This window comes from Giraffa tippelskirchi, chromosome 1 (genome assembly GCF_054371585.1).
Source record: "Giraffa tippelskirchi isolate mGirTip1 chromosome 1, T2T-mGirTip1v1.2.pri, whole genome shotgun sequence".
Lineage (NCBI taxonomy): Eukaryota > Metazoa > Chordata > Mammalia > Artiodactyla > Giraffidae > Giraffa > Giraffa tippelskirchi.
In genome coordinates this window covers 13,164,501-13,188,657 of record NC_137275.1, presented here as the reverse complement: position 1 = coordinate 13,188,657, position 24,157 = coordinate 13,164,501, and the positions used below count along the sequence as shown (strand labels likewise).

The 24,157-nt window shown below is 46.0% G+C and overlaps 1 protein-coding gene across 4 annotated transcripts in view; it reads left to right on the top strand.

Annotated features, from left to right (window-relative positions):
- The window catches only part of EVC2 (EvC ciliary complex subunit 2), a 157,777-nt gene that overhangs the window by 129,270 nt on the left and 4,350 nt on the right, over nt 1–24,157 (top strand). For 3 of the 4 annotated variants that reach the window (XM_081494416.1, XM_081494322.1, XM_081494494.1), the window contains 4 exons: nt 1,661–1,888; nt 10,476–10,690; nt 12,304–12,391; nt 22,873–23,069. In XM_081494416.1, the coding sequence (XP_081350542.1) occupies nt 1,661–1,888; nt 10,476–10,690; nt 12,304–12,391; nt 22,873–23,069 (728 nt within the window). The remainder of the gene's footprint in view (nt 1–1,660; nt 1,889–10,475; nt 10,691–12,303; nt 12,392–22,872; nt 23,070–24,157) is intronic. The other variant, XM_081494598.1, reaches the window with a different exon arrangement.

Sequence of the window (24,157 nt, the reverse complement as noted above, 5' to 3'; positions counted from 1 at the left end):
TAAAATGTACATAACATGAAATGTACCATCTTAACTATTTTCTCAGTGTCCAGTTCAGTGGCATTAAGTACATTGCCATTGTGTACAACCATTAACACCATCCATCCCCAGAAATTTCATGTCTTCCCAAAATGAAACTTTGCCCCCATTAAGCACTAACTCCCACCGCTCCTCTCCCCAGCCTTTGGCAACCACCATTCTATGTTCTGACCCGATGAATTTGACTGTTCTAGGAGACTCATATAAGCAGAATCCTATGGGATTCATGCATTTGTGACTGGTTGATTTCACTGAGCATAATGTCATCCACGTTGTAGCATCTGCTCAAATTTACTTCCTTTTCAAGGCTGCATAATATTCCATCATGTAGATTAAAGAGCCCATTCTGTTTATCCATCCGTCTGTTGAGGGGCACTTGGGTTGCTTTGACTTTGGGCTACTGGGAATATAATTCCACAAACCGTTAAAGGTGAAATTAAAGGCTCCATCGAGATACAGTGCTTATGCAGGCTACTTGGGGGTTGTGCTTTAGCTTCTTGGGCAGGGGAGTGGAGTGTATACTTACCCTTAGGGGCTCAAGTGGTGAACTCAGAGAGTTGAGTGGCATGAGCTCAGTCATGTCCGACTCTTTGCGACCCCATGACCTGTAGCTCACCCGGCTCCTTTATCTTGGAATTCTCCAGGCAAGAATCCTGGAGTAGGTTGCCATTCCCTTCTCCAAGGGATCTTCCCGATCCAGGGATCAAATCCAGGTCTCCTACATTGCAAGCAGATTCTTTACCATCTATTAGACTATATTGTTCTCTGTAGCAGGTTTTATAGAGAAAGTGTAAGAAGTAGTGATGTGGAGAAAAAATGTAAAGATGCCGGAATGAACAAACTATTAATACTTAGTTGAATGAAGGATTCTTTCATTTAGAATTTCTTCTGAGCCCTTCACGTGCTAAGGCCCTCCCCCAGAGGAGTTTTGTGCTGCTGGGGTAAACAGTATGGTGCCAACTGGGAAGAGGAGCTTGAGAGATGAAGGAAACACAGAGAAGGGGGCGATAGATATGCAAAGTGAGGATGCTTCAAAGTGGCTCCTTGGGAACCAGAGATGGAGAGAACAAACAGGAGATTTTCGGGAGGACCAGGATATGCAGCGTTTGAATCATAGCAAAGAGTTTGGATTTGTAGATGCAAGGAGCCTGGTGGGCAGGGCATGAGCCATCACGGGTATGGAAGTCCAGGTGTGGGGTGGGGATGGTGGAACAGACCAGCTGTACCTTAGCCTGGATGGGGGTGGGAAGGGCTTGGAGACCTTGTTAGGAAGACTGAACTTTCATCCTGTAGGATGGGGAAGCTTGAAGGATTTTGCCCTGGAGAGCAACACAGTTCAGTTTCCCTCCAAGAATGATAAATGTGGAATGAACAGTTAGATTCTGAAAGCCCCGCAGTGAGCGTCTTTATAAGCGGAAGTGCCTTTGCTGTCTTAAACTGCACGTTGAGATTCCAGTACTGCTGCTTTTAACTCTTGAGACCTTCTCGGGGTCCTGACTGCACCCGCCTACCTGCACCAATACAAATACCACCGATACAGGCTGCTGTTTGTAAGCCACATGTTCTGTCCTCCGCCCTCCCCTTACTTACAGCTCTCTGGTCTCTGGCTGGCCCCTCCCAGGTCCGAGGAGAGTTGCTTCGGGAGAGAGTGCAGCAGCTGGAGGCCCAGGAGGGACGCTTTGCCGAGTCCCTCGTCTCCCTGCAGTTCCAGAAGGCAGCCAGGATGGCCAGGACCCTGTGGGCGTACACCGCCCTCCTGAGCATCCAGGACCTGCTTCTGGAGGAGCTGAGTGCGTCCGAGACCCTGACCAAGTCGGCCTGCCTGCAGATCCTGGAGTCACACAGCCCGGTGAGTGCAGGACGCGGGAAGGAAAGGATGCCCGCTGCGCCGCATCCCTGAGTGGTTCTTTCTGGTGGCTGCCTCCATTTCTCCCGCCATCGGATGGGTGGTCTGCCGTCCTGTCTCTGCCGAGGAGTCCTGGGGAGGGCTGAGTGAGGTAACTTACATGGGAGCCTGGTGCCCTGTTGCTGCCCAAGGCTCCTCTATTTCGTTGCCTTCAGGAAGCAAACCTTTTAAATGTTAGCATTTTTAACATCTGGGAACCTGGGATTCCTCTTGCCGCCAGCAGCTGTTTGTTTCTTCGATAGTGCTATGAAAAGTAGAGAGAGAAATGGCAACCCACTCCAGTATTCTTGCCTGGAGAATCCCATGGACAGAGAAGCCTGGTAGGTTCCCAGTCCATGGGATCGCAAGAGTCAGGGATCGCAAGAGTCGGACACGACTTGACAACTAAACCACCACCACCATGAAAAGTAGCTGTGTAGCTTTCCATGAGGGCTTCCCAGGTGGCACCAGTGGTAAAGAATCCACCTGCCAGTGTGGGAGAGGTAAGAGATGCATGTTGGATCCCTGGCTTGGGAAGATCCCCTGAAGGAGGGCATGGCAACCCACTCCACTGTTCTTGTCTGGAGAATCCCAGCCTAGTGGGCTACAGTCCATGGGGTCACAAAGCGTCGGACATGCCTGAAGCAACTTAGCACAGCTTTCAGTGAAGGGCACCTTAGATGTTATGAAGTATTGGATTCATTTTTATTTTCAAAATTTTAATTATTACCATTATTTCTACATGCTACATGTTTTCAAGGTGTGGGAGGTATATTCATAACACACAAGCTAGCGATGTAACTGCTTTGAGAACTAATTTTAGTTCCTGTATGTGTAATTTTAGAATTTTGTGTATTATTATGATAGTCACCTAAATGGAACTCACATTTACTGAGTGCCGTGTGTGTGGCAGGCGAGCATGAACGAGCTGTGTGAGATGGGCGTACTCTCATTTAAGCATTAATAATTCTTTACTCAATCATGCGTCTTAAGACGATCATTTAAGCATGATTAATAATAAGTTGCAATTTTACGCCTCTTTGCAATTATGTTTTTTGTCAGACATTATGTCAGTTAATTGTTGAGCCATGCTGTGAACTTGGTAGTGTTTCTGTGCCCAATTCTCAAGTAAAGAAATGAGATTCGGGCAAGTGGCAGGTCACGTTTTTTTACGAGGTTTTTCCAAGTTTTTCCAAGGTCCACAGAGCTAGTAAGTGAAATCCATTCTTTTCTGACTTTAGCCCCTGCGTGATGTCCACGGATATCTCAGTTGATCCTGTCGATGGAGATTCCCATTTCTTTATAGAAAATCATAAATAACATTAGACTCTGAAGCCTGTGTGCTTGGTTGCTGTCATGTCCGACTCTTTGTGACCCCATGGACTGTAGCCCACCAGGCTCCTCTGTCCGTGGGATTTCCCAGACAAGAATACTGGAGTGGGTTGCCATTTCCTTCTCCAGGGGATCTTCCCATCCCAGGGATCGACCCTGCATCTCTTGTGTCTCCCACATTAGCAGACAGATTCTTTACTACTGCGCCACCTGGGAAGCCCAGATTCTGAAGAGTCCAGGCTATTTTTCCAGCAAATATAGTGCACCCTGCACTGTGACATCTGCTTGTAGGGATAGGAAGGAAAGGGAAACTTTGTGGGTATCCCAGCACAAAACATCCGGATACCGGATAAATAAAAATACATGTACTTTTTCTTGCTTTGTGAGTTCACAGTAGGTTGAGGAAAATCCCCAAGGGATGAGGATAGTTTGGAAAAATCTGAACTCACAGAAAGAGATATATGCAAACCCAGAGGCTGAAATCCAAAAACAAAGGGAGAAAACCAGGACCTCCAGGGGTTGGGAGGTTAATTTGAAGAACCAGGAGGTGGGGCTGTGGGATGTCCTGAGGAGCCGAGCAACCAGTGGGGTTGGTGCGGAGGGTGGGGGGTGGGGGGAAGCCACTTGTGCTCACAGGAGCCCCCAGGATCAGCTGTCCATCTCCAGCCCTGCCGGGGTTGGGGGAGGGGAGTCCCCTCTGTGAGTTTGTCGTCAAAAGTTTCTGCTGACAGGACAAAGGAATCCAAAAACACTTTAGCCATTCAGTCAGAAAATCTCCAAGGTGATGAATTAAACTAAATTAGATATGCAAATATCTGGCAAGATTGACCATTTCAAAAAGAGATAAAGAAGTAATATCAGGAGTATAAAAGGCAACATGACAATAGATGCCCCAGAGTTTTTAAAAATAAGAGAATTCTATGAACAATAATTTTATGTAGGTGAATGTCAACATTTCTAAAAAATTATAGCTCGCCAAAATTGGCTAAAGTAGAAAAAATCTCTGTAGTCCTGTTGCCATGAAAGAAATTGATTCAATAGTTTCAGAATCTTCTGACACACACAAAAATATCTAACCTTGATAGTTTTATAGGCGAACTCCACCAAACCTTAAGATAGCAAAATTTTCCAATCTCATATGCAGATCATTCAGATGTTAAAAAAAGTAGGGAATATTCCTCATTTCATGAAGCTCAGATAACCTTGATACCAAAACCAGGCATGACTAGTAAGAGAAAGAATAATTAGAGTTTAGTCTTTCCTGTGAGCCTAGATGCACAATTCATAAACAAAATATTAATGAATAATCCAATCATCTATAAAACGATATAGCACAACCAGTATGAGTTTTTCCCAGGAATGTGAGGTTGGTTTAACACTAAGACACGTATGGACAAAATTCATCAGATTAACAGATTAAAGAAACACAATTCCTGTGATCATTTTGGTATGAACAGAACAGGTATTTTATTGAATTCAGCATCCATCCAATGTAAGACTCCTTAGCAAATTAGTAATAGGAGGAAATCCTGCAAGATATTTACCCAAAACCCACAGGGAGTGTCACTGCTGGGTGATTGGCATGGAGGCAAGGCCACCGCCTGGAATTACAGGTGAAGGAGGTGAGGTCTTCAGAGGAGGGGCAGGACCATGGTCATGTGTCAAGCAAATTAGGAACAAAGTAAGACACTAGGAGCCTCTGGCTTTTAATTCCCAATTCATCTCTTCGTTATAAACTCCCTGAGAAACACCTCAATTCAACTCTAAGAGACCTAATGGCCCTTTTTTACTTGTAACAACCCTCATTCCTACTAGTAATTGGTTAGCACAACACTTACATTTTCAATTTTACGTTAAAGCCCTTTTGACTGACATCAAAGCTTCCTTATTCTCGGATGTGCTTGAAGTAGAAGCATTAATATGTCCTGAATTGGAAGCAACTGATAAAACTATGGATACAATGCCGGGTTTTTTTTATTTTAATGAAGATTTACATTTGAAGGGAAGACAAACCTATCATTTTACACTTGATTTTAGACTTTCATTCTGCAATTTGATCATTCTGGGAAAACCACTTTCCCATTGGGAATGGGCTTTTAAGCTGTTACACATTCAGAATTTAAAAAGCATGAAATGAAATGCTTTGGAAGCAGTGACTCCTGAGAAAACTGTGTCAGGTTCCCCTCATTTGATGAAGAGTTGTGATATTGGACCACAGAAAGGACATAATTGAATCGTGGGGTTGAATGGCAATCATGGGCAGCTTTAAATGAGATGGTCTTACTCATAACACATGTGACCCCAGGCTAACAGCACCCACTATATTTAACCCACAGTTTAAGTTGCTTCTTGTGTATCTACTTTTGCAAACCTGGACTGGATGTCTTCCTTTTCTGTCCTCTGCCTTACTGCCCACTCACCATCACTCACTCAGTCTGTCGAGTCTGCCTTAATTTTCTCACTTTTGATGTTTGCCACCCAGCTTCGCTACTCAGACAAATCTAGACCTGACAACAAAAAATCACACCAGGAGTAGCTCTCATCAGGTCCAGGGAATCGTGTTAAGTGTGTAAACCTTCTTTCAGCCCCAGGATGTTTTTATTCCCATTCTGCAGGTGGAGTTGAGGCCTAGGACTGTTAACTCATTTTACCATCGTCCCAGAACTGGAAATCAAAGCCCATACCTCCTGCTTGCAAAGCCCAGTTCCTGTTCTCACACCAATTTCTGCCTGCCTCCTTCTTTGCCTACTGCAGTCTTCAGCCAAAGGAACATTTCTGAAAAATAAAAATAATTAGTGACAGCCCCATTCCCAGCTCCATATTTTAATATCTTGCCTCTACCCCTCCCTCCCTCAGACCCTGTACTTTAGCCCTTGGACCTTCCTGAACACTTGAGATACATTCAGGCCTCAGTTCCTTTGAAGGACCTCTGCCTAGAATGCTTCTGCTGCCCACCCTACAAACTCCTCTCTGGCAGCTACAACAAGCCGAATGTTGCCTCTTCTGTGAAGACATCCATGATTCCCTTGGGCAGAGTTGATTTCTCCCAGCTCTGTGCTCAAGTCACCCTCAATCTGGATTCCCTAAGGTGACTGTTACCTGTCACTGTATCTGTGTTTGCACAACTGTCTCCCATGCTAAACCATGAGTTTCCAGAGTCTAGGGGCCATGTCTCATTCACCCTGGAATCCCTCATGCCCAGTAAACAGCCTGGAACTGTCTTCATCATCATCATCTACCCATCTGTCCATCCATCCATTCATTCAACAGATGTCTACAGAGTGCTCTCCAGAGACAATGGGAGCAAGAGATAGGGCCCCAAATTAGAGAAACCTGAAGTTACTCCTCTCTCAGGTTCTTGGGACTTCACATGTCTTTATGCTCTCTGCTCCTTAGCTATCTTATTTACAAAATGGGGTATTAACAGATTCCTAGTTTGTGCTGGTTTATGAAGATCAAATACATTAATTCATGTAAAGATACCATGAATCGAATCTAGCACAATGAGGAAGTTTGGTGCGTGCTAATTGCCATTATTACTATTAATAATAAGATGATGCTGATTACTGTGACTCCTTCCATAGGCCAGGTGCCTGCTCCCTGTTGGGAGGCTGCTGCTACTGTTTAGTCACTCAGTCGTATCTGACTCTTGTGACTCCATGGACTGTAGCCTGCCAGGCTCATCTGTCCATGGGATTCTCCAGGCAAGAACACCAGAGTGGGTTGCCATGCCCTTCTCCAGGGGATCTTCCTGACCCAGGGATCCAATCCAGGTTTCCTGCTTGGCAGGTGGATTCTTTACAGCTGAGCCACCTGGGAACCCTGCTCCCTCTGGGGAGAAGGATGAATAAGACAGTCCCAGAGTCCCTGCCTCAGCATCGAAACTCTAGTGAAGACAGCAGATTCAAGATTCAATTCTAGAACCACATCTTGGATTCCAGTAATGCTAAGTGGCAGAGGTTTGGGGATAGGACTTACCCGTGGGAGAACCTGCCTCCAGCAACTTAGAACCTGCAGGATACATTTGTTCCCAACTGGGGTTCACCTGGTCTTGGAAAATCAAAGTGTGACATGCCAGCTCTCTGTGCTCCGCCTGTTTTGGGGACACTAGCAGGTGTGGGTTTGTCTCTTCTTTCCCCATGCAGTGGGCTGGTGCTGGAAAGATTTCAGTGGAAATCTGGTCCATGACCAGCTTTGGGCTATCAGAACATGGGAGTGGAAACTCATTAGTGCTGTTGGAAATGCTGTGCTTGGTTATGTTTCCATTTGGGATGCAGTGAAGAGAAGGATGGTAACAATTGGAAATCTCATCATGCTGGAAGCCCGTACTCAGAGCATCCCAAACTTTTCACAGCACTGGAGGCAAAACCTATATGCTCTCCATGCTATGACTTCAGTTTACCTCTCTGGCCATTTTCTCCATGTCTTGATTTTTGAGTAATGTTTCTGAGACTTTGATGCAAGCTTTGGCGCCTCTGAAGAAAGGCAGATTGTTTTGTACAAAATTTAGGAGGATCAAGGACCACCATCACCTGATGACGTCTATCCAAGGCCTCTTAGGATCAAACCCCACCCCCAGGTAGAACACTGGCCAATCTGGTGAATAATGGGTTTAATGACAATGGTTTCAATGACTAACCCCTAAAGCCCATCTTCCTTCCCACCCTCTCTTCCCCACCTAAACAGACTGTGGATAGTCTCCTGTACCCAGATTCTCTGACTCTGATGGCCTCAGGCTGCAAATTTCTTGTTTGGTCAGTGAGAGACAGTATAGCTTGGGGGTTAGGGCACAAACCAAATCATGGAGTCCACTGACGTGGCGCCAAATTCTCGTTCTGCCACTTAAGATTTATGGGTATGTGTGCTGAGTCCCTTCAGTCGTGTCCAACTCTTTACAACCCTATGAATTGCAGCCCTCCAGATTCCTCTGTCCATGGGATTCTCCAGACAAGAATACTGGAGTGGGTTGCCTTGCCTTCCTCCAGGGGATCTTCCTGACCCTGGGACCAAACCCACGTCTCCTGTGTCTCCTGCATTGCAGGTGGATTCTTCACTGCTGAGCCATCTAGGGAGCCCCCTTAAGAATCACATGACCTGGCAAATTACATTTTCTCTCTGCCTCAGTTTCAACATAGCTAACAGAAAAGAAATATGGTTTCCATATAAATTTTATAAGGATTCAATGAGATGAATCTATGCAGAGCACTGAGAGCTGTGCTGGGCGTGACCTGAGTATGGTTGGTGTGAAGCATGATCCACATTTGCTGGTCCAGCCCAGTCCTCATCATGTAGAATACATGCTGATACCCCACATACATCTGTAACAGGTGTGAGCTGCTAGTCAGGTGCCATGTGCTACAAATGAGGGGATAGAAATGCAGCCCTGCCCCCCAGGAGCTCACACTCTAGCAGGAAATAGAACACTGTTCTAGTATGCTTGTGCTGCTGTGTCCAAACACCATAGATTTCAGGGCTTAAAGAACAGACATTGATTTTCTCGCAGTTCTTGAGGCTGGGAAGTCCAAGATCAAGGTGCCGGCTGATTCTGTTTCTGGTGAAGAATCTTTGTGGTTTGCGCACAGCTGCCTTCTCACTGTGTCCTCATGTGGCAGAGAGAGCTCCAATCTCTTTTTCCCTATAAGGGCACTGATCCCATCATGGGGGCCCCACCCTCATGTCTGTCTAAACCTATGCATGACTGCTTGCAGTCCTGTCTGACTCTTTGCAATCCTATGGACTGTAGCCTGCTAGGCTCCTCTGTTTATGAGATTTTCCCAGCAAGAATACTGGAGTGGGTTGCCATTTTCTCCTCCAGGGGATCTTCCCAACTCAGGGATGGAACCTGCATCTCTTGCACTGGTAGGCGGGTTCTTTACCACTAGTGTCGCCTGGGAAGCCCTACTAACCCCTAAAGCCCACACCTCCACACCTCAGGCACCCTCTCACTGAGCACTAGGGATCCAGCATGTGGATTTAACGGACCACAAGCATTCATTCAGTCTGTAACAGGAAAATACTAGGGGTAGTGAGTGGGCAGTTGAGGAGGGGGTATCTGTATCTCCAAGGAACTTAGGGAGCCTGTAGTAAGTCCCTGACAGCTTTTGATTACTGAGGCAACCATTTCAAAAACATCTGTCTGAAATAAACAGGTTGCCAACTAAACAACTGGATAAAAGCAGAATGCCCCACCCATGAAGTTCCCGTTTCTGGGAAGCTCTGGTTGACCTACGTACCTGATCTCTTGAGTGACCCTGCTTTGCCCTCTCTGCACCCTAATTCCTGCCCTCTTAAGTTCCCAACAGAAAGAGAACCAGTGATCCCTAGGCACCCCACCTTTGACCCCCAAAAAGGCAGAGCACCCGGGCCATGTTATTTTTCTCTACTTGTGATGCTGCTGTGCCGCCCAGGTGTGCCATGTACCCTCCAGGGCATGTTCCTTTTTTTTTCAAGGTCCTTGATGGTTGTTGCTCAGGTGTTGTCTCAGCACTCAGGCACAAGCTGCTAACTTCATAACATGCTTCTCTTCCCTGACATCTTTCTATCCTTCATTTTCTAATGTCTGTTTAATATTTAATTTCTATTGAATGTTTAATACTGAAGTTTTACTGAATATAATATTTTTTAGTTTTTTATTTTGAAATAATTATAGATTCATAAGAAGTTGCAAAAATAGTCATAAGAATCACAAGGACTGGTCCATCCTCAGCATCAGCCCATCAGAGAAATGTCTCTGGGGGCTACCATAGGGAGTGTGGACCCAGGTGAGGATCCCCAGGCAGCTCCAGTCAGTAGCATCATGGACTATGGCTGAGACCAGCACAAAGCAGTTCCCCCAAGGAGGTTCTTCTAAAGCCATTCCTTGAAAGAATACTCATAGTTGGGCAGGCAAACGCTTGCAGGTAGGGGCGCGGCATATGCAAAGGCACAAGGTGCCAGAGACCTGGATGCAGTCTCATTGTGCTGTTTGCACAGCTGGATGGCGGCGGGGGCGGACAGTGATGGGGAACACATGTCCACCCACGGCTAATTCATATCAATGTATGGCAAAAACCACTACAATATTTGTAAAGTAATTAGCCTCCAATTAAAATTAATTAATTAATTAAAAAGAAAAAAAAAAAAGGAGGTCCTGCCAGGCTTGCAGCGCCGAGCCGAGAGGGGTGGATTTTATCCTGCAGCCCACCTGCCTTGTGCTCAGTACCTGCCCCTCTGTGTGCAGGAGCTCCAGGAGCTGGAGAGAAAGCTGGAGGACCAGCTGGCACACCAGGAGGCGGCCCAGCTACAGCGGGCCCTGGACAGTCGGCGGCAGTGGGCGGACGAAGGACCTGGGCTTCTGCAGGAGCTGGAGGAGACAGATTCTGAAAGGCAGGTCTCTGCTGTCCTGCGGCGAGCCCTAAGCAAGGGTCAGAAGCTACTGGAGCATCACCAGCAGAGGTGAGCTGAGGACCCAGTGTACAACATCTTCTTTACGCATCCATCTGTGGATGGACACTTAGGTTGCTTCCATATCTTGGCTATTGTAAATAGTGCTGCAGTGAACAGAGGGGTACGTGTATCTTTCAGAAAACATAATTTTTAACAGCTTCATAATTTTCCACTGTAAAGGACAGGGTGAAAACTATAATACATAGCATGACTCCATTTTTGAAAACACAAATTCATTGAAAGAAAATAGGCCAGACTGTAATAGATGTGATTTCTGTGTGGTGAGATTACAGGTGACTTTAATGTGTTTGATTATGCTTTTCTGTGTAAACACAGCATCAAAGTGCATTTCTGTTCCATTGAAATAATTGCATAAGAGGGTGAATCTGTTTGATCAGAGGAAAATGGTCAGAGATGTTGACTTGACTTAGACTTGATTGTGTATTTTAGGATATTTAACACTCTAATGTATTCCGTGCTTCATGGAGAAAATTGCTGATGATCAAGCTTTTTGTATGAGTTGTACCCTCAAAGGGTTTAGATTGTATTAACCAGCAAGAAGGCAGGATGGATAACCCGGGATACCAACTTTAATTGGCTAAGGGGATAGACTGGGAAGACCCCCTTGTGGGGAAATCAAGAAGCCTGATGGAGACCTCATGCGATAAGGTGCCACCCAGCTTCTGTGGTCAGAGCCAGGTCCATCCTTGGGAGATGATTCTGGGCCCACTTCAACACAGAAGCACATGATGGATGAAGACCCCAGACCTTGGTGTTCTTGAGCACCAGGCGTGTCAGCTAATACTGAGAGTTTTCACATTAGAATCACCACTGGAGGTCAGAAGCAACAAAAAGTGCCCACTGTACTGAGCAGGCATTTTGAGACTGAAAAACAAGCCAGGCAGCTCCATTTAACTGATGGATCCGTTTATCTAGGGTAACTTACTCACATAGTGGGATCAGGCGGACAGCAACCCAGAAGCCTTCACAGCTTCACTCTAAACCAAGGGGCCATTGAGACAATTTTATAATTAACCCAGGATATGGGGGTAGGTGCTTAGAAATGGGACATATGTTCCTAAGTCAAAATTTATGAATGGGTAACTAGTCTCGTGGATGCCAGGAATACTTCAGGGAAGGTTTTCATCCTTGTCTGGGGAATAACAAAGCACAGAGAATACCTGACCCTAATGATTATTAAACAATATCTATTAACTACAAAGCCTTTGACGACAGAGAAGTGATTCATTGCACAGTCCTGGGTGGGTCAGCAGAAGGACAGGAAAGACTGTAAGGGCCCAAGATGACATCAGTTATGCTAATAGCCATGCAGAGCACAGGCTGCCCTGCAAAGCCACAGAAAAGTCTCCCTACGGTTCCCACAAAAATTCTCACTTGAAGGAGCCCTCCATCCTGGTGAGCAGTCCCGGATTCATTTATTTGTAAGATAATCTAGCTAGGAAGAGGCCAGTGTCTTCTGGCTATCTCTTTTGATGGATTTTTTTTTTTTCAATCATGTAGATTAGGTTTGTGATACTTTGTTATTTAACCAACTAGACAATCTTCTCACAGGATCACTTTATAACAACACTGAACTGATGGAGATTTTGTTTTCATCCTAGTTTGAGAGAGGAGCAAGAAGACAGTGTCGTGCTGGAAGATTTGCTGGAGAATATGGAGACTGACACCTTTGTGACCCTGTACGGCCAGGTGAGAACAAGTTCACCATGTCCTGGGTCCATCCCTTGCCAGCCCATAACTTTACCTTTTTCTCAGAGTCCACATTTCCTCACCTGCAGGACACAGATGATAACAGGAACCTTGAGAACTGCTAAGAGGATTTGTGAAAATCCCTGGCCCAGGGCCAGCACCTAGGGGACATTCAATCAGGGGTCACAGCAGCAGCAAAAACAATAGTAATCACTCCCCTGGGCAGTGTCTTTTCTGTGATTAGACAGGCACCCAAACCGTCTTATTCTCAGTCTTAAATAGGTTTAATATCCACAGAGTAGGTTCCACCAGGAACAAAGTTGGTCATTGAAATCTGGGCCATATAAGGAGAATGCTGAGGCTGCGCACCACGTTTCAACTTTTCTGTGTTGAGGTTGGGTAGTCTCCTTCTTGGCCAGAGCTTCAGCCCATTTCTGAGCCAGAGCGCGAGGCTGTGCACGCGGAGTCATATGCAGAATTACGTAACTCTACTAGTGGTGTTTTATGTGCATCCCAAGGTGGGCTTCCTGGTTTCTTTGAGTCTCAACAAACTTGATTTGTGACAGTGGTTCATGCCAATCACAGGCCATTGGGAGGTAGGTGTTGCTGACCTTGCTTCAGTTCAACGATGTCACTGTTACCCTCTGATTCTTCCCACTTCTCCTTGAAGTTCCAGCTGCTGTGTCTGTGTTCATGTGAAGAGGGTGAAGGTAGAACACAATCACTTTGCTGTCTTCTTTCCAAGAAAGTACATGCCACCAAGTCTCTGAAGCAAATTATACTCATGTCCTGAGGAGACCCGACCCATGGATCCCTGGTTGCAAGGGGGGCTGCAAGTTCAACACTTCCTTTTCAGCCTCCAAAGAGAGCCAGCAGGGAGAAGGGGTAGGGACACTTTCAGGTGTCCAGCCAGCAAAATTGGCCACAACTGTCCATAGGCACACACATCTTCTCACTTGTATTAGTTTCCTATTGCTGCTTTAAAAAATTACTACCAATTTAGTGGCTTAACAAAACACAAATTTATTATCTTCTTGTTCTTTGGGTCAGAAGTCCTGCATGGGTTTTACCAGACTAAAATCAAAGTGTCAACAGGTCTGTACTCCTTCTAAGGATCTGGGAGAATCTGTCTCCTCCTCATTCAAGTAATTGTTAGAATTTGGTTCATTGTGGTTGTAGGACTGAGGTTTTCATCTCCTTGCTAACTGTAAGCTGATGGCTGTTACCAGTTTCTAGAGGCATTTGAATTTCTTAGTTCATGGCTCCCTTCTTTCATCTTCAAATTCAACAAATCACATCTTAGTGATGCTTCTTCCATTGTCATCACATCTCTCTCTGACCTACCACAGCAGGAAAAGTTCTGTGCTTTTAAGGACCCATGTGATGATGAGGTTGGACTCATCTGGATAATCAGTCTAGGATACTCTCAGCTCATGATCATTAAGCTTCATCACAAAGTCCCTTGCTATGTAAAATGACATATTCACAGGTTCTGGGATGGGACATGAACACCTTTGAGGCCATTATTCTGCTAGTCACACCAGCCAAGAAGCCAAGGTTAAGCGTCAAAGTCAGTAGTAAGTCTAACATGTTCCTTCCTCTTTGACATGAGAGCTGACCTGGACTTTATTGCTATTTACAGCGAGAGAGGAGTACCCACCCATGGCAGGACCCAGGAGAGTACTTGCCACTCATCTCCCTGTCAGGCAGTTCTACCATCATCCCCTTATAGACGGGTCCTCCAGAGGGGACATTATTGCCCAAGTTCACATTGAGGAGCCTGGTGGAGCTAGGATTGGAGCCCCACATTCTTCTACCCCATGTCTCTTAGCCTGAGCTCCAGACTGGGGGTGGGGAAGAAGTGGAAGTTTCCAGAACACCTGTTGTGCATTGAGTATCATCCTAGGCACTCATATCAGTTATTCCTTTAATCCCTGCAAAAGGCTGGAAATCACGGACTATCTTCTCTATTTTGCAAATAGAGGAACCAAGGTACAAATGGGTGGCTTAGGGCTTCAGGGCTCACCATCCTCCTTAGAGCGCAGAACTTGGCCTGGGGTTGGTGACTTCACAGGATGTGCTCTTCCTGCCCTGTTGCCCTGCAGAGCACATGCTGCTCCTGGCCTGGGTCTCTGTGGGTTCTGAGCCATCTCCCATGGTCACTGTGATTCCCCTTCTTCTTTATTACTAAGAGACTTGACAGATGGCCAAAGTGTCATGTGTAGAATATCATCCAGGTTCATCCCTAATTTGTTGACTCTTTTAAACTGTGAACTCTGCTAAAGAACTGGCCCTGTCAGGAGTAAAATGCTGTTGGGATGGAAGCCTTGAGCAGCAGGAATCATTTAGGAGGGTGATTTTTCTCTGCCCACCCCCCATCCTGTGCTTTGTAGAAGCCCCCAGCAATGTCTACTCAACTTCATTTCTTTCTTTCCAGCCCTTGTGTATTAGTGAGGGTTTTCCAGAGAAACAGAAGTACGAAGACTTGGGAAGAGAGGGAGAAAGAGGTTTACTTTAAGGAATTAACATATGTGATTGTGGAGACTGGCAAGTCCAAACAGGCTGGCAATATAGAACAGCAGGCTGGAGACCCGGGGAAGAGCCAGTGTCACAGTTCAAGTTCAAAGGCCCACTATTGGCAGAATTAAATGTCAAAGTCAGTAGTAAGTCTAACATGTTCCTTCCTCTTTGACATGAGAGCTGACCTGGGGTTTCTTGCTATTTACAGCAAGAGAAGAGTACCCACCCATGGCAGGACCCAGGAGAGTACTTGCCACTCATCTCACTGTCAGGCAGTTCTACCATCATCCCCTTATAGACAGGTCCTCCAGAGGGGACATTATTGCTCCTCTGGCTCAGCGGTCAGTCTTTGTTCTGTTTAGGCCTTCACCTAATTAGATGGAGCCCACCCACATTGTGGAAAGCAATCTGCTTTAAGTCCACTGACTCAAGTGTTGCTGCTGCTAAGTCGCTTCAGTCGTGTCCGACTCTGTGCGACCCCATAGACGGCAGCCCACGAGGCTCCTCCATCCCTGGGATTCTCCAGGCAAGAACACTGGAGTGGGTTGCCATTTCCTTCTCCAATGCATAAAATGGAAAAGTGGAAGTGAAGTCGCTCAGTCATGTCTGACTCTTAGCGACCCCATGGACTGTAGCCTACCAGGCTCCTCCGTCCATGGGATTCTCCAGGCAAGAGTACTGGAGCGGGGTGCCATGTTAATCTCATTCAAAAGCTACTCCACAGATATATCCAGAATTATGTTTGTCCTTATAAATCTTGGCACTGTTGCCCAGACAAGTTGGCCTATAAAATTAACCATCACTCCCTATGTAGAGGAGTCCTGTATTTTGCCTGTTTCTTCTTTGTACCAGGCAAGAGAATAACCAGGGAAACCCAGTCCCACCCCCATTCTTTCTCCTACTTCTTCTAATTACTCCTCCCCCTTCCCCTCCTCTTCCTTCGTCTCCTTCTTTTTCTTCTTTCCCCTGCAATCTGTCTTTCTCTCCCCCTCCCTACCCCACCCCTCGCCTCTCTGGGTCTTTTGTTTTATTTCCTGTTTATTATACTGCCTTAGGGACAGCATAGTTTGAATTACAAAATTTGCATGAAGGATCATTTCCACATGAGCACCCATGTTTTCATATTTATGCAACTTTGCCAACTCCTCCTCCTTTGCATATTTATGACAATGTCAAAATAACACTCAAATGCCTGCTCTGTGCTAGACACATCACACATCATCCCAGTTAATGCTCACTGTTGCTCTGGGGGCCCTGGCAGTGGGAAGAGCCTCCCCTAGGCACTGCTGCAAATCCATCACTCCTTATGTGATCGCAATGATACCAACAGCAGTGGATATCAGCCCAGTGTTGAGGAGAGGCATGGAGAGGATCATCACTGAACAGATGAAGAAACTGAGGATCAGAGAGGTGATGTGGCTTAGCCAAGGTCCCACAGCCAGTCAGTGGTGGAGCTGGTTTTAAATCAGTTTCTCTTTCTTTAAAGGTGCTACTCATTTCATGTCACTGCACTATTCCCTTTGAAGCAAACTATTTCCTAATTGTTTCATGAATAAAATAGGAAAGGGGAGCTCATTTTAAAATGGATGGTGCTGATGCAGCAAGGCAGGAAGTTTCCTTGTGCTGTGGGAAGAGGTTGAGACCCCATCTGTGGTCCACACTGAACTCATCTCCTTTACTCCCTCGAGGCTCCAGCATGATTTGCACACAGTAGAGTGGAATTCTTTTTTAACCACATAAAGGGTGACTTAGAGTCAGCTTAACATCTTCTGAAGAGGCTTTTTTCTTGAATAAATATTGACTGTGCTCCTGATAAGTGGCAAGTACTATCCTAGGCCCTGGGATTTTAGCAGCAAAGTAAACAGAGGTTGAGACCCCATCTGTGGTCCACACTGAACTCATCTCCTTTACTCCCTCGAGGCTCCAGCATGATTTGCACACAGTAGAGTGGAATTCTTTTTTAACCACATAAAGGGTGACTTAGAGTCAGCTTAACATCTTCTGAAGAGGCTTTTTTCTTGAATAAATATTGACTGTGCTCCTGATAAGTGGCAAGTACTATCCTAGGCCCTGGGATTTTAGCAGCAAAGTAAACAGATGAAGCCCAGGCTCTCAGGAACTGATATTCTAATGGATAGAGCAGGCAAGCAACAAAATAGATATATAAAATATATATTATTTTATGTGGGTTATGATCTCATTTTTATAGTCATGTCCATCCATCCATCCATCTGTCCATCACTCCATCTTTTGTCTATCCATCCATCCATTCAACTGCCCTTTGTCTACCCATCCATCCCCCCATCCATCCATCTATCCATTCATCCATCAGTCCACCTGTCTGTCTATCCATCCATCCACCAGCCATCTCTGCATCCATCCATCCATTCATCTGTCCATTTGTCCACTCATCATCTATCCAGCCACTGTCCAGAACCCATTTATCCATCCACCCATCTATCCATCCACCCATCTATCCATCTGTACATCCATCCATCCATCCATTCATCTACTTACATACATACCTAGAAAGATTCCTAGAGTGTGGTTTGCCTAATGCTACTGATAACTATTTCTGGATAATGGCACTTGAAATAATTAACAGCATTCTGTGCTTTTTGGTATTATTTGAATTCCTTAAAATCAGCAGTATTTCTTAAAAATCAAGACAAGGAAAAACCAAACAATGGAAATCCATGCCAAGTCTAGTGTTGGTGAAGCAGAACAGGAAAAGAGGGACAAGCAGGGGCTGCTGGCAAACCTGGTCTTTCTGCCACTGTCTTCTGCATGGACAGCTGGCCCCCACATTGCAGTTCACTTCCGTTTATAAAAGTAGCTCCAGATGCCTAAAGTGATGTGGCCTGCACAGATACTTTTGCTGTCACCACCTTCAGCAGCCCAAGTGAAAGATGGTGGACCCAGTTAACTGACCTGTATTGAGGATTATTGATCAAGAAATTTCAGAGTTAGGAGGGCCATGGCAGTTGGGCCGGTGGGTCCCCACATTCACCAGTGGGGTCCCAGTGGGATCCTGGAGTCTTCTGCCTCAGGATAGAGATGCGTCTGCAGAGTGTTGATGAAGTCAAGGTTTATCCTTCATTTATTCAACATACATCTGTTGATGTCTTTCTCTGTGCCAGGAACAAGGTTAAATGCTGGAGATTGAGAGAGATGTGATACTGATGCCATCTTAAACCTCACTGGAGAGACACATAAGAAATTGGACAGTTGAATTTGACACAAGAATTAAAATTGAGTTGATTAAAACCAATGAGAAACCAGAGGAGAGGCATCTGTCCCATAATGTGGGGTCAGGAAAGGCTTCTAGAAAAGCCAGTGTGTGTGCGTTAGTCGCTCAGTCGTGTCTGACTCTTTGTGACCCCATGGACTGTAGCCCACTAGACTCCTCTGTCCATGGAATTCTCCAGGCAAGAATACTGGAGTGGGTTGCCATGCCCTCCTCCAGATGATCTTCCCAATCCAGGGATTGAATCCAGGTCTGCTGCATAGCAGGCAGACTCTTTATCATCTAAGCCACCAGGGAAGCCCAGAAAAGCCAATACCGGTGTAGAAACCAAAAGAAGAGAACCAGATAAAGAGCAGTTTGAGGAAGAATGTATTCTAGGCAGAAGGAAGCATATGGGTCCTAAGGAAGGAGGCTTGGTATTAATAATAACAACTTTTTCAATCACTGCACTGAAAGCATTGGTCAAGGTCATAGGCAGTCCCATGTTTCCAAACACCATGGTCAAGTCCCTGTCTTTGTCTTCCTTGACCTCGCTATAGCACTAGGTCCACAGCCCTTTTCTTGAAGATGTTCCCTCCTTGGATTCTAATCCTGTGGACACCTGGTTCTCTCCCAGCCCTGGAGAGACTCCCTGACTACAGTTTACCCAGCAGCCCAAGGGAAAGATAGTGGACTCATCCTCCATTCTCGTCTTTCAGTGAGCTTGTGGCTCTACCCTCATGGTGTCTCCCGTGGCCCACCACTCCTCACCACCTCCCATCCACCACTCTGGGTCACCTGGCCAGCATCTCTCTCCTGAGATACCTCCCCTCTGCTTCTCCTCTTGTTGCAGGTGGTTTGTGGTCTATGTGTCATCCAAAGTAATCTTTAAAAAATGAAAATCCGCTCATGCCATTCCCACTGCTTAAATTCCTGCAACGGCTTCTCATTTCACCATAAAGACCAGCCATAGCCTCACTACAGGGAAAAGGCCCTTACGAGCTGGCCCCCTGCTACCCATCCCACTGGATCTCCTCGCACTCTGCTTCTCACATGGTCCATGCCAGTATCACTGGCCTCCTTTGCTCTCCATCAAACGTGCTCACCTAGGGATCTCCCCTGACGCCCTTCTTAAACATCAGTCACCCCACCCATCACCCTCTGCTTCTTTATTCTGCTTTGTTTTCCATCCTGGCACCTAGGTACCACTACCTGATACAATGTTTGTTTGCAGACTTACCATCTGCCTCTTTAACCAGACTATGAGTCTTGTGAAGGCAGAGACTTTGTGTTACTTACTGCTTGGTCTCCAGTGCCTGAAACATGCTCTGGCACCCAGTAGGACTCCATTCACAGTGTTGGTTGAATGAATAAATGTACTAATAATCTGGCATAGTGGCCCACCAAACATGTCTTAAGTCCTAATTCCCAGAACCTATGAATATGACTTTTTATGGCAAAAGACACTCTGCAGTACGTCAAGGCTGTATATTGTCACCCTGCTTATTTAACTTATATGCAGAGTACATTTCATGTGAAATGCTGGGCTGAGTGAAGCACAAGCTGGAATCAAGATTTCCAGGAGAAATATCAATCACCTCAGATATGCAGATGACACCACCCTTATGGCAGAAAGTGAAGAGGTACTAAAGAGACTCTTGAGGAAGGTAAAAAAAGAGAGTGAAAAAGCTGGCTTAAAACTTGATATTCAAAAAATGAAGATCATGGCATCCAGTGCCATCACTTCATGGCAAATAGATGGGGAAACAATGAAAATAGTGAGAGACTTTATTTTCTTGGGTTCCAAAATCACTGCAGATAGTGATTGCAGCCATGAAATTAAAAGACACTTACTCCTTGGAAGGAAAAGTTATGACCAACCTAGACAGCATATTAAAAAACAGAGACATTACTTTGCCATATAGTCAAAGGTCCGTATAGTCAAAGTGATGGTTTTTCCAGTAGTCATGTATGCATGTGAGAGTTGGACCATAAAGAAGGCTGAGTGCTGGAGAATTGATACTTTTGAACTGTGGTGTTGGAGAAGACTCTTCAGAGTCCCTTGAACTGCAAGAAGATCCAACCAGTCCATCCTAAAGGAGATCAGTCCTGGGTGTTCATTGGAAGGACTGATGCTGAAGCTGAAACTCCAGTACTTTGGCCACCTGATGAGAAGAGCCAACTCATTAGAAAAGACCCTGATACTGGGAAAGATTGAGGGCAGGAGGAGAAGGGGATGACAGAGGACGAGATGGTTGGATGGCATCACTGACTCAATGGACATGAGTTTGAGCAAGCTCTGGGAGATGATGATGGACAGGGAAGCCTGGTGTGCTGCAGTCCATGGGGGTCACAAAAAATCAGAAACAACTGAGTGACTGAACAACAAGGACTTTGCAGATGTGATTAAGGATTTTCAGCTGGGGGCATTGTCCTCGATAATCCCAGTGGGTCCTAAATATAATGAGAAGTGTCCTTACAAGAAGGAAGCAGGACTCACACCCTGAAGAGAAAGCAAAGACAGAAGCAGGGATTGGAGGACGTACTTTGAAGATGAAGGAAGGGGCCATAAGCCAAAGAGTGCAGGCAGGCCTAGACGCTGGAAGAGACCAGGCAAAGGATTCTCCCCTGGAGCCTCCAGAAGGAGCCAGCCCAGCTGACCTTGACTTTGGCCCAATGACACTGATTTCAGACTTCTGGTCTCCAAAACCATAAGAGAACAAATGTGTGTTGTTTTAAGCACTGAGTTTGGGCTTATTTGTTACAGCTCCAATAGGAAACGCATACAAATACAGTAACAACAGCAACAACCATCGGCAACTTACTGAAGGACCATCATTTGTCAAACACTGCACTTAGATGTCTTGTAAATCAGAGTTCTTTTAAGGTGAAGATAAGAAGCGGCAGAGGATGAGATGGTTAAATAGCATCACTGACTCATTGGACACGAATTTGAGCAAACTCCAGGAGATGGTGAAGGACAGGGAATCCTGGCGTGCTGCAGTCCATGAGGTCACAAAGAGTCGGACACAACTTTGCACCTGAACAACAACAGAAATTCATTTCAAACTAGTTTGAGTGTAAAGGAAATATATCCATACCCTGACTGGCCCTCCCAAAATCAGGGCTGAGCTCTGGGGGTTCAAAAGGCAAAGGACATTCTGTGAGTCTCTCCCTTTCTCCACTTCTCTCCCATTTCTTTGAATCCACTAATAAGCTTCTTCCACACAAGAAGGGACATGGCAACTGACAGCCCTGAGCTAATGGCCTCTCAGCATCCAGTGGTCCTGACTTTGCTGTATAAAGGGCTTTTCTCTCCTGGGTTTGCTGTGTAAGATCCCAGGGAAGGTCTCTGGTTGACCAGGTGGCCAGGCATGCCCACCCTGTTGCTAGGAGATGTAGTTTGCCTTCTTAGCACAGACTAGTTTTACCCATCACAGCTCATCTTGTCTTTGCAAAACCTTTGATGTAGCTATTACTGTTATCCCATTTTACAGATGAGGAAGCTGAGGCTCAGAGAGAAATAAAGGTACTTCCCAAGGACACATAGTTCTGTGCAGTAGTGCTGGAAGCTAACACAGATTTTGGCAAGTGTAGAGCTTACATGTATGCTTTCTTTTTTTAAAACTTTTTTGGGGAAAATGCTTTTAGATTCACAAGATGTTGCACAGGTAGTATGGAGAGTTCCAGCACCTGGATCCATGTTTCAGTGTTTCACCCAATGGTTTCATCTTACAGGATCCTAATACAATATCAAAACCAGGAAGTTGACATGGATATAAAATGCGTGTATACTTCTGTGTCACCTTATCACATGTAGTTTAGAATGACACCAAAATTAAGATGTAGAACTATTTGTTTGCCACAAGATCTGCTTGTATTACCCCTCTATAGTTTATCCACTCCTCCCTGTATCCCTGGGGCTTCCCAGGTGGCGCTGTGATAAAGAACCCATCTGCCAGTTCAGGAGACATAAGAGACCTGGGTTTGATCCTTGGGTTGGGAAGATCCCCTGGAGGAGGAAATGGCAACCCACTCCATTATTCTTGCTTGGAGAATCCCATGGACAGAGGAGCCTGGCAGGCTACAGTCCATGTGGTCACAAAGAGTCAGACACGCCTGAAGTGACTCAGCATGCAGCACACCGCATCCCTATCTCTTGGCCACTTCTGCTGTGTTCTCCATCCCTACGTTTTGTCAACTCTGGTTATTCACTTGGAATCATACAGAATGTGAGTGTGGAGCCTGGCTCTTTCCAGGCAGTGGAAAGCCCTAGGGATCCATCCAGTTCTTTCACTGCAGACTGACATTCTGTGGTATGGCCATAGCACAGTTTCGTTAACCCTCCACTGCTTTAGGGCCCTTTCAGTTGTTTCCAGAGCCTGTGCTGTTCCCTCTGAGCCCTGTCGCCTCACGGAACATGAGTAGGAGGAGAAATTACTAATTGGCCCAGCTGCAGGCCAGGGCTGTAACTATGATGAGTGAGTTACACTCTATCCAGAAGGGTAGCTGGAAGGGATGGATGAAGGCTTAGGGAATGTCATGGCAAGCCAAGGCTGCTGACCAAATAGACTTTCTTGACAGCTCTGTAAATTTGGGGACATGTTTTCAAGACTGAGCTACTAAAATATTTATCTCCCTGGTACAAAAAGTCCTAAGACCGTGATCCATTCAACCCTGCTATTCATCAAGGTGAGAGCCGTGAGGCTCTGAGTCCCTGCATTCACTCCTCCAGGAGCTGAGACTGGCGTCGTACCTTTCGAAGCTGACGATGCTGCCCGGGGGCACGCTGCGCCGGCTCCTGACCGTGGCTCTGCCCGCAGCCTCGCAGGCTGAGCTGCTGGCCGTGCTGGACTCCATGGGCCAGAAGCATCAGGACCACGCGGTGGAGAACGATGGCGGCGGGGTGCAGGCTGACCTGGGCAGGATGGGGTGAGTGCAGGGCGGCTGCCTTTGGAAAATGAGGTCTCAGTAGAGAGAACGGATGGGGGTAGTGAACCAGACCGTGGGGCACAAGCACACCCGCCTTCCCAGGGGAACTTCCTCACTCAAGGAGCAGACAGCATCCAGGAGTGTCATCATGAATCCTGGAAGTCATGGCCAGCCCAAGGGTTTTGTCCACAGTTTCTCTTTTCATCACCGGTTCATTTCCCAATAGGATCTTAAGACAGTAATTTTCCTTGGGCTGTAAATATGCCGTATACACACAGTAAATACATAAAGGAAAAAGGCAAAGAAACACCCATGGTTCTATCAGCTGGAGAAACTGGCTATTAGCATTTTGTTACAAGACTTCCTCCAGAATGGGTTTGTCTGCTGGGTTGTATGAGTGTGTGCGGGGGGGGGGGTGTGTGTGTGCATTTGCGTGAGCACTCATGTATAGGAATCCCAGTATATACAGCCTCACCTCCTGCTTTTCAGAACCTTATAACAAAGGCAACTTTGCTTATTACCTTTCAGCTCTTGTCCACGTGCAAACATCTTCCTAAACATCTGTTTCGACTCTTTCTTCTATTTTTATTAACAATTTAAAATTCATGCTTTTCCCCGTTATAGAAACATCTCCATAGGTATTATTTTTCATAGCTGCTTATTATTCTACTGAGATGTGTAGCATAGTGTATGTAATTGTTACTCTATTGCTGAACATTTAGTCTGGGTTCATTTTTCCTCAATTATGGATAAGGCTGCATAGATACTTTAAGGTCAAGTTGCAGGTGTGCATTTTGTCAGTTAAGGGTCTTTATTAAGGAAAGGGCATGAAGGGGGACCTTGGATAAGGTGAGTTTGGGGCAGCCAGCCATGCCACTTGAGAGCAGAATTTGTTAGGGGTGAGGCTGCAAGGAAAGCCATGACCAACCCAGAAAGTGCTGAAGGTCAGGCAGCAAAGCCCAGTCCTCAGTGAGGATCCACAGGAGGCTAGGGAAGGGCGTCTTGATGCCCGTGAGTTTGTGTAAATGGCATGACTGTGTGGACACGTGTATATGCACGTTATTTTCCCTGACTTGTAAAGGAGTCCC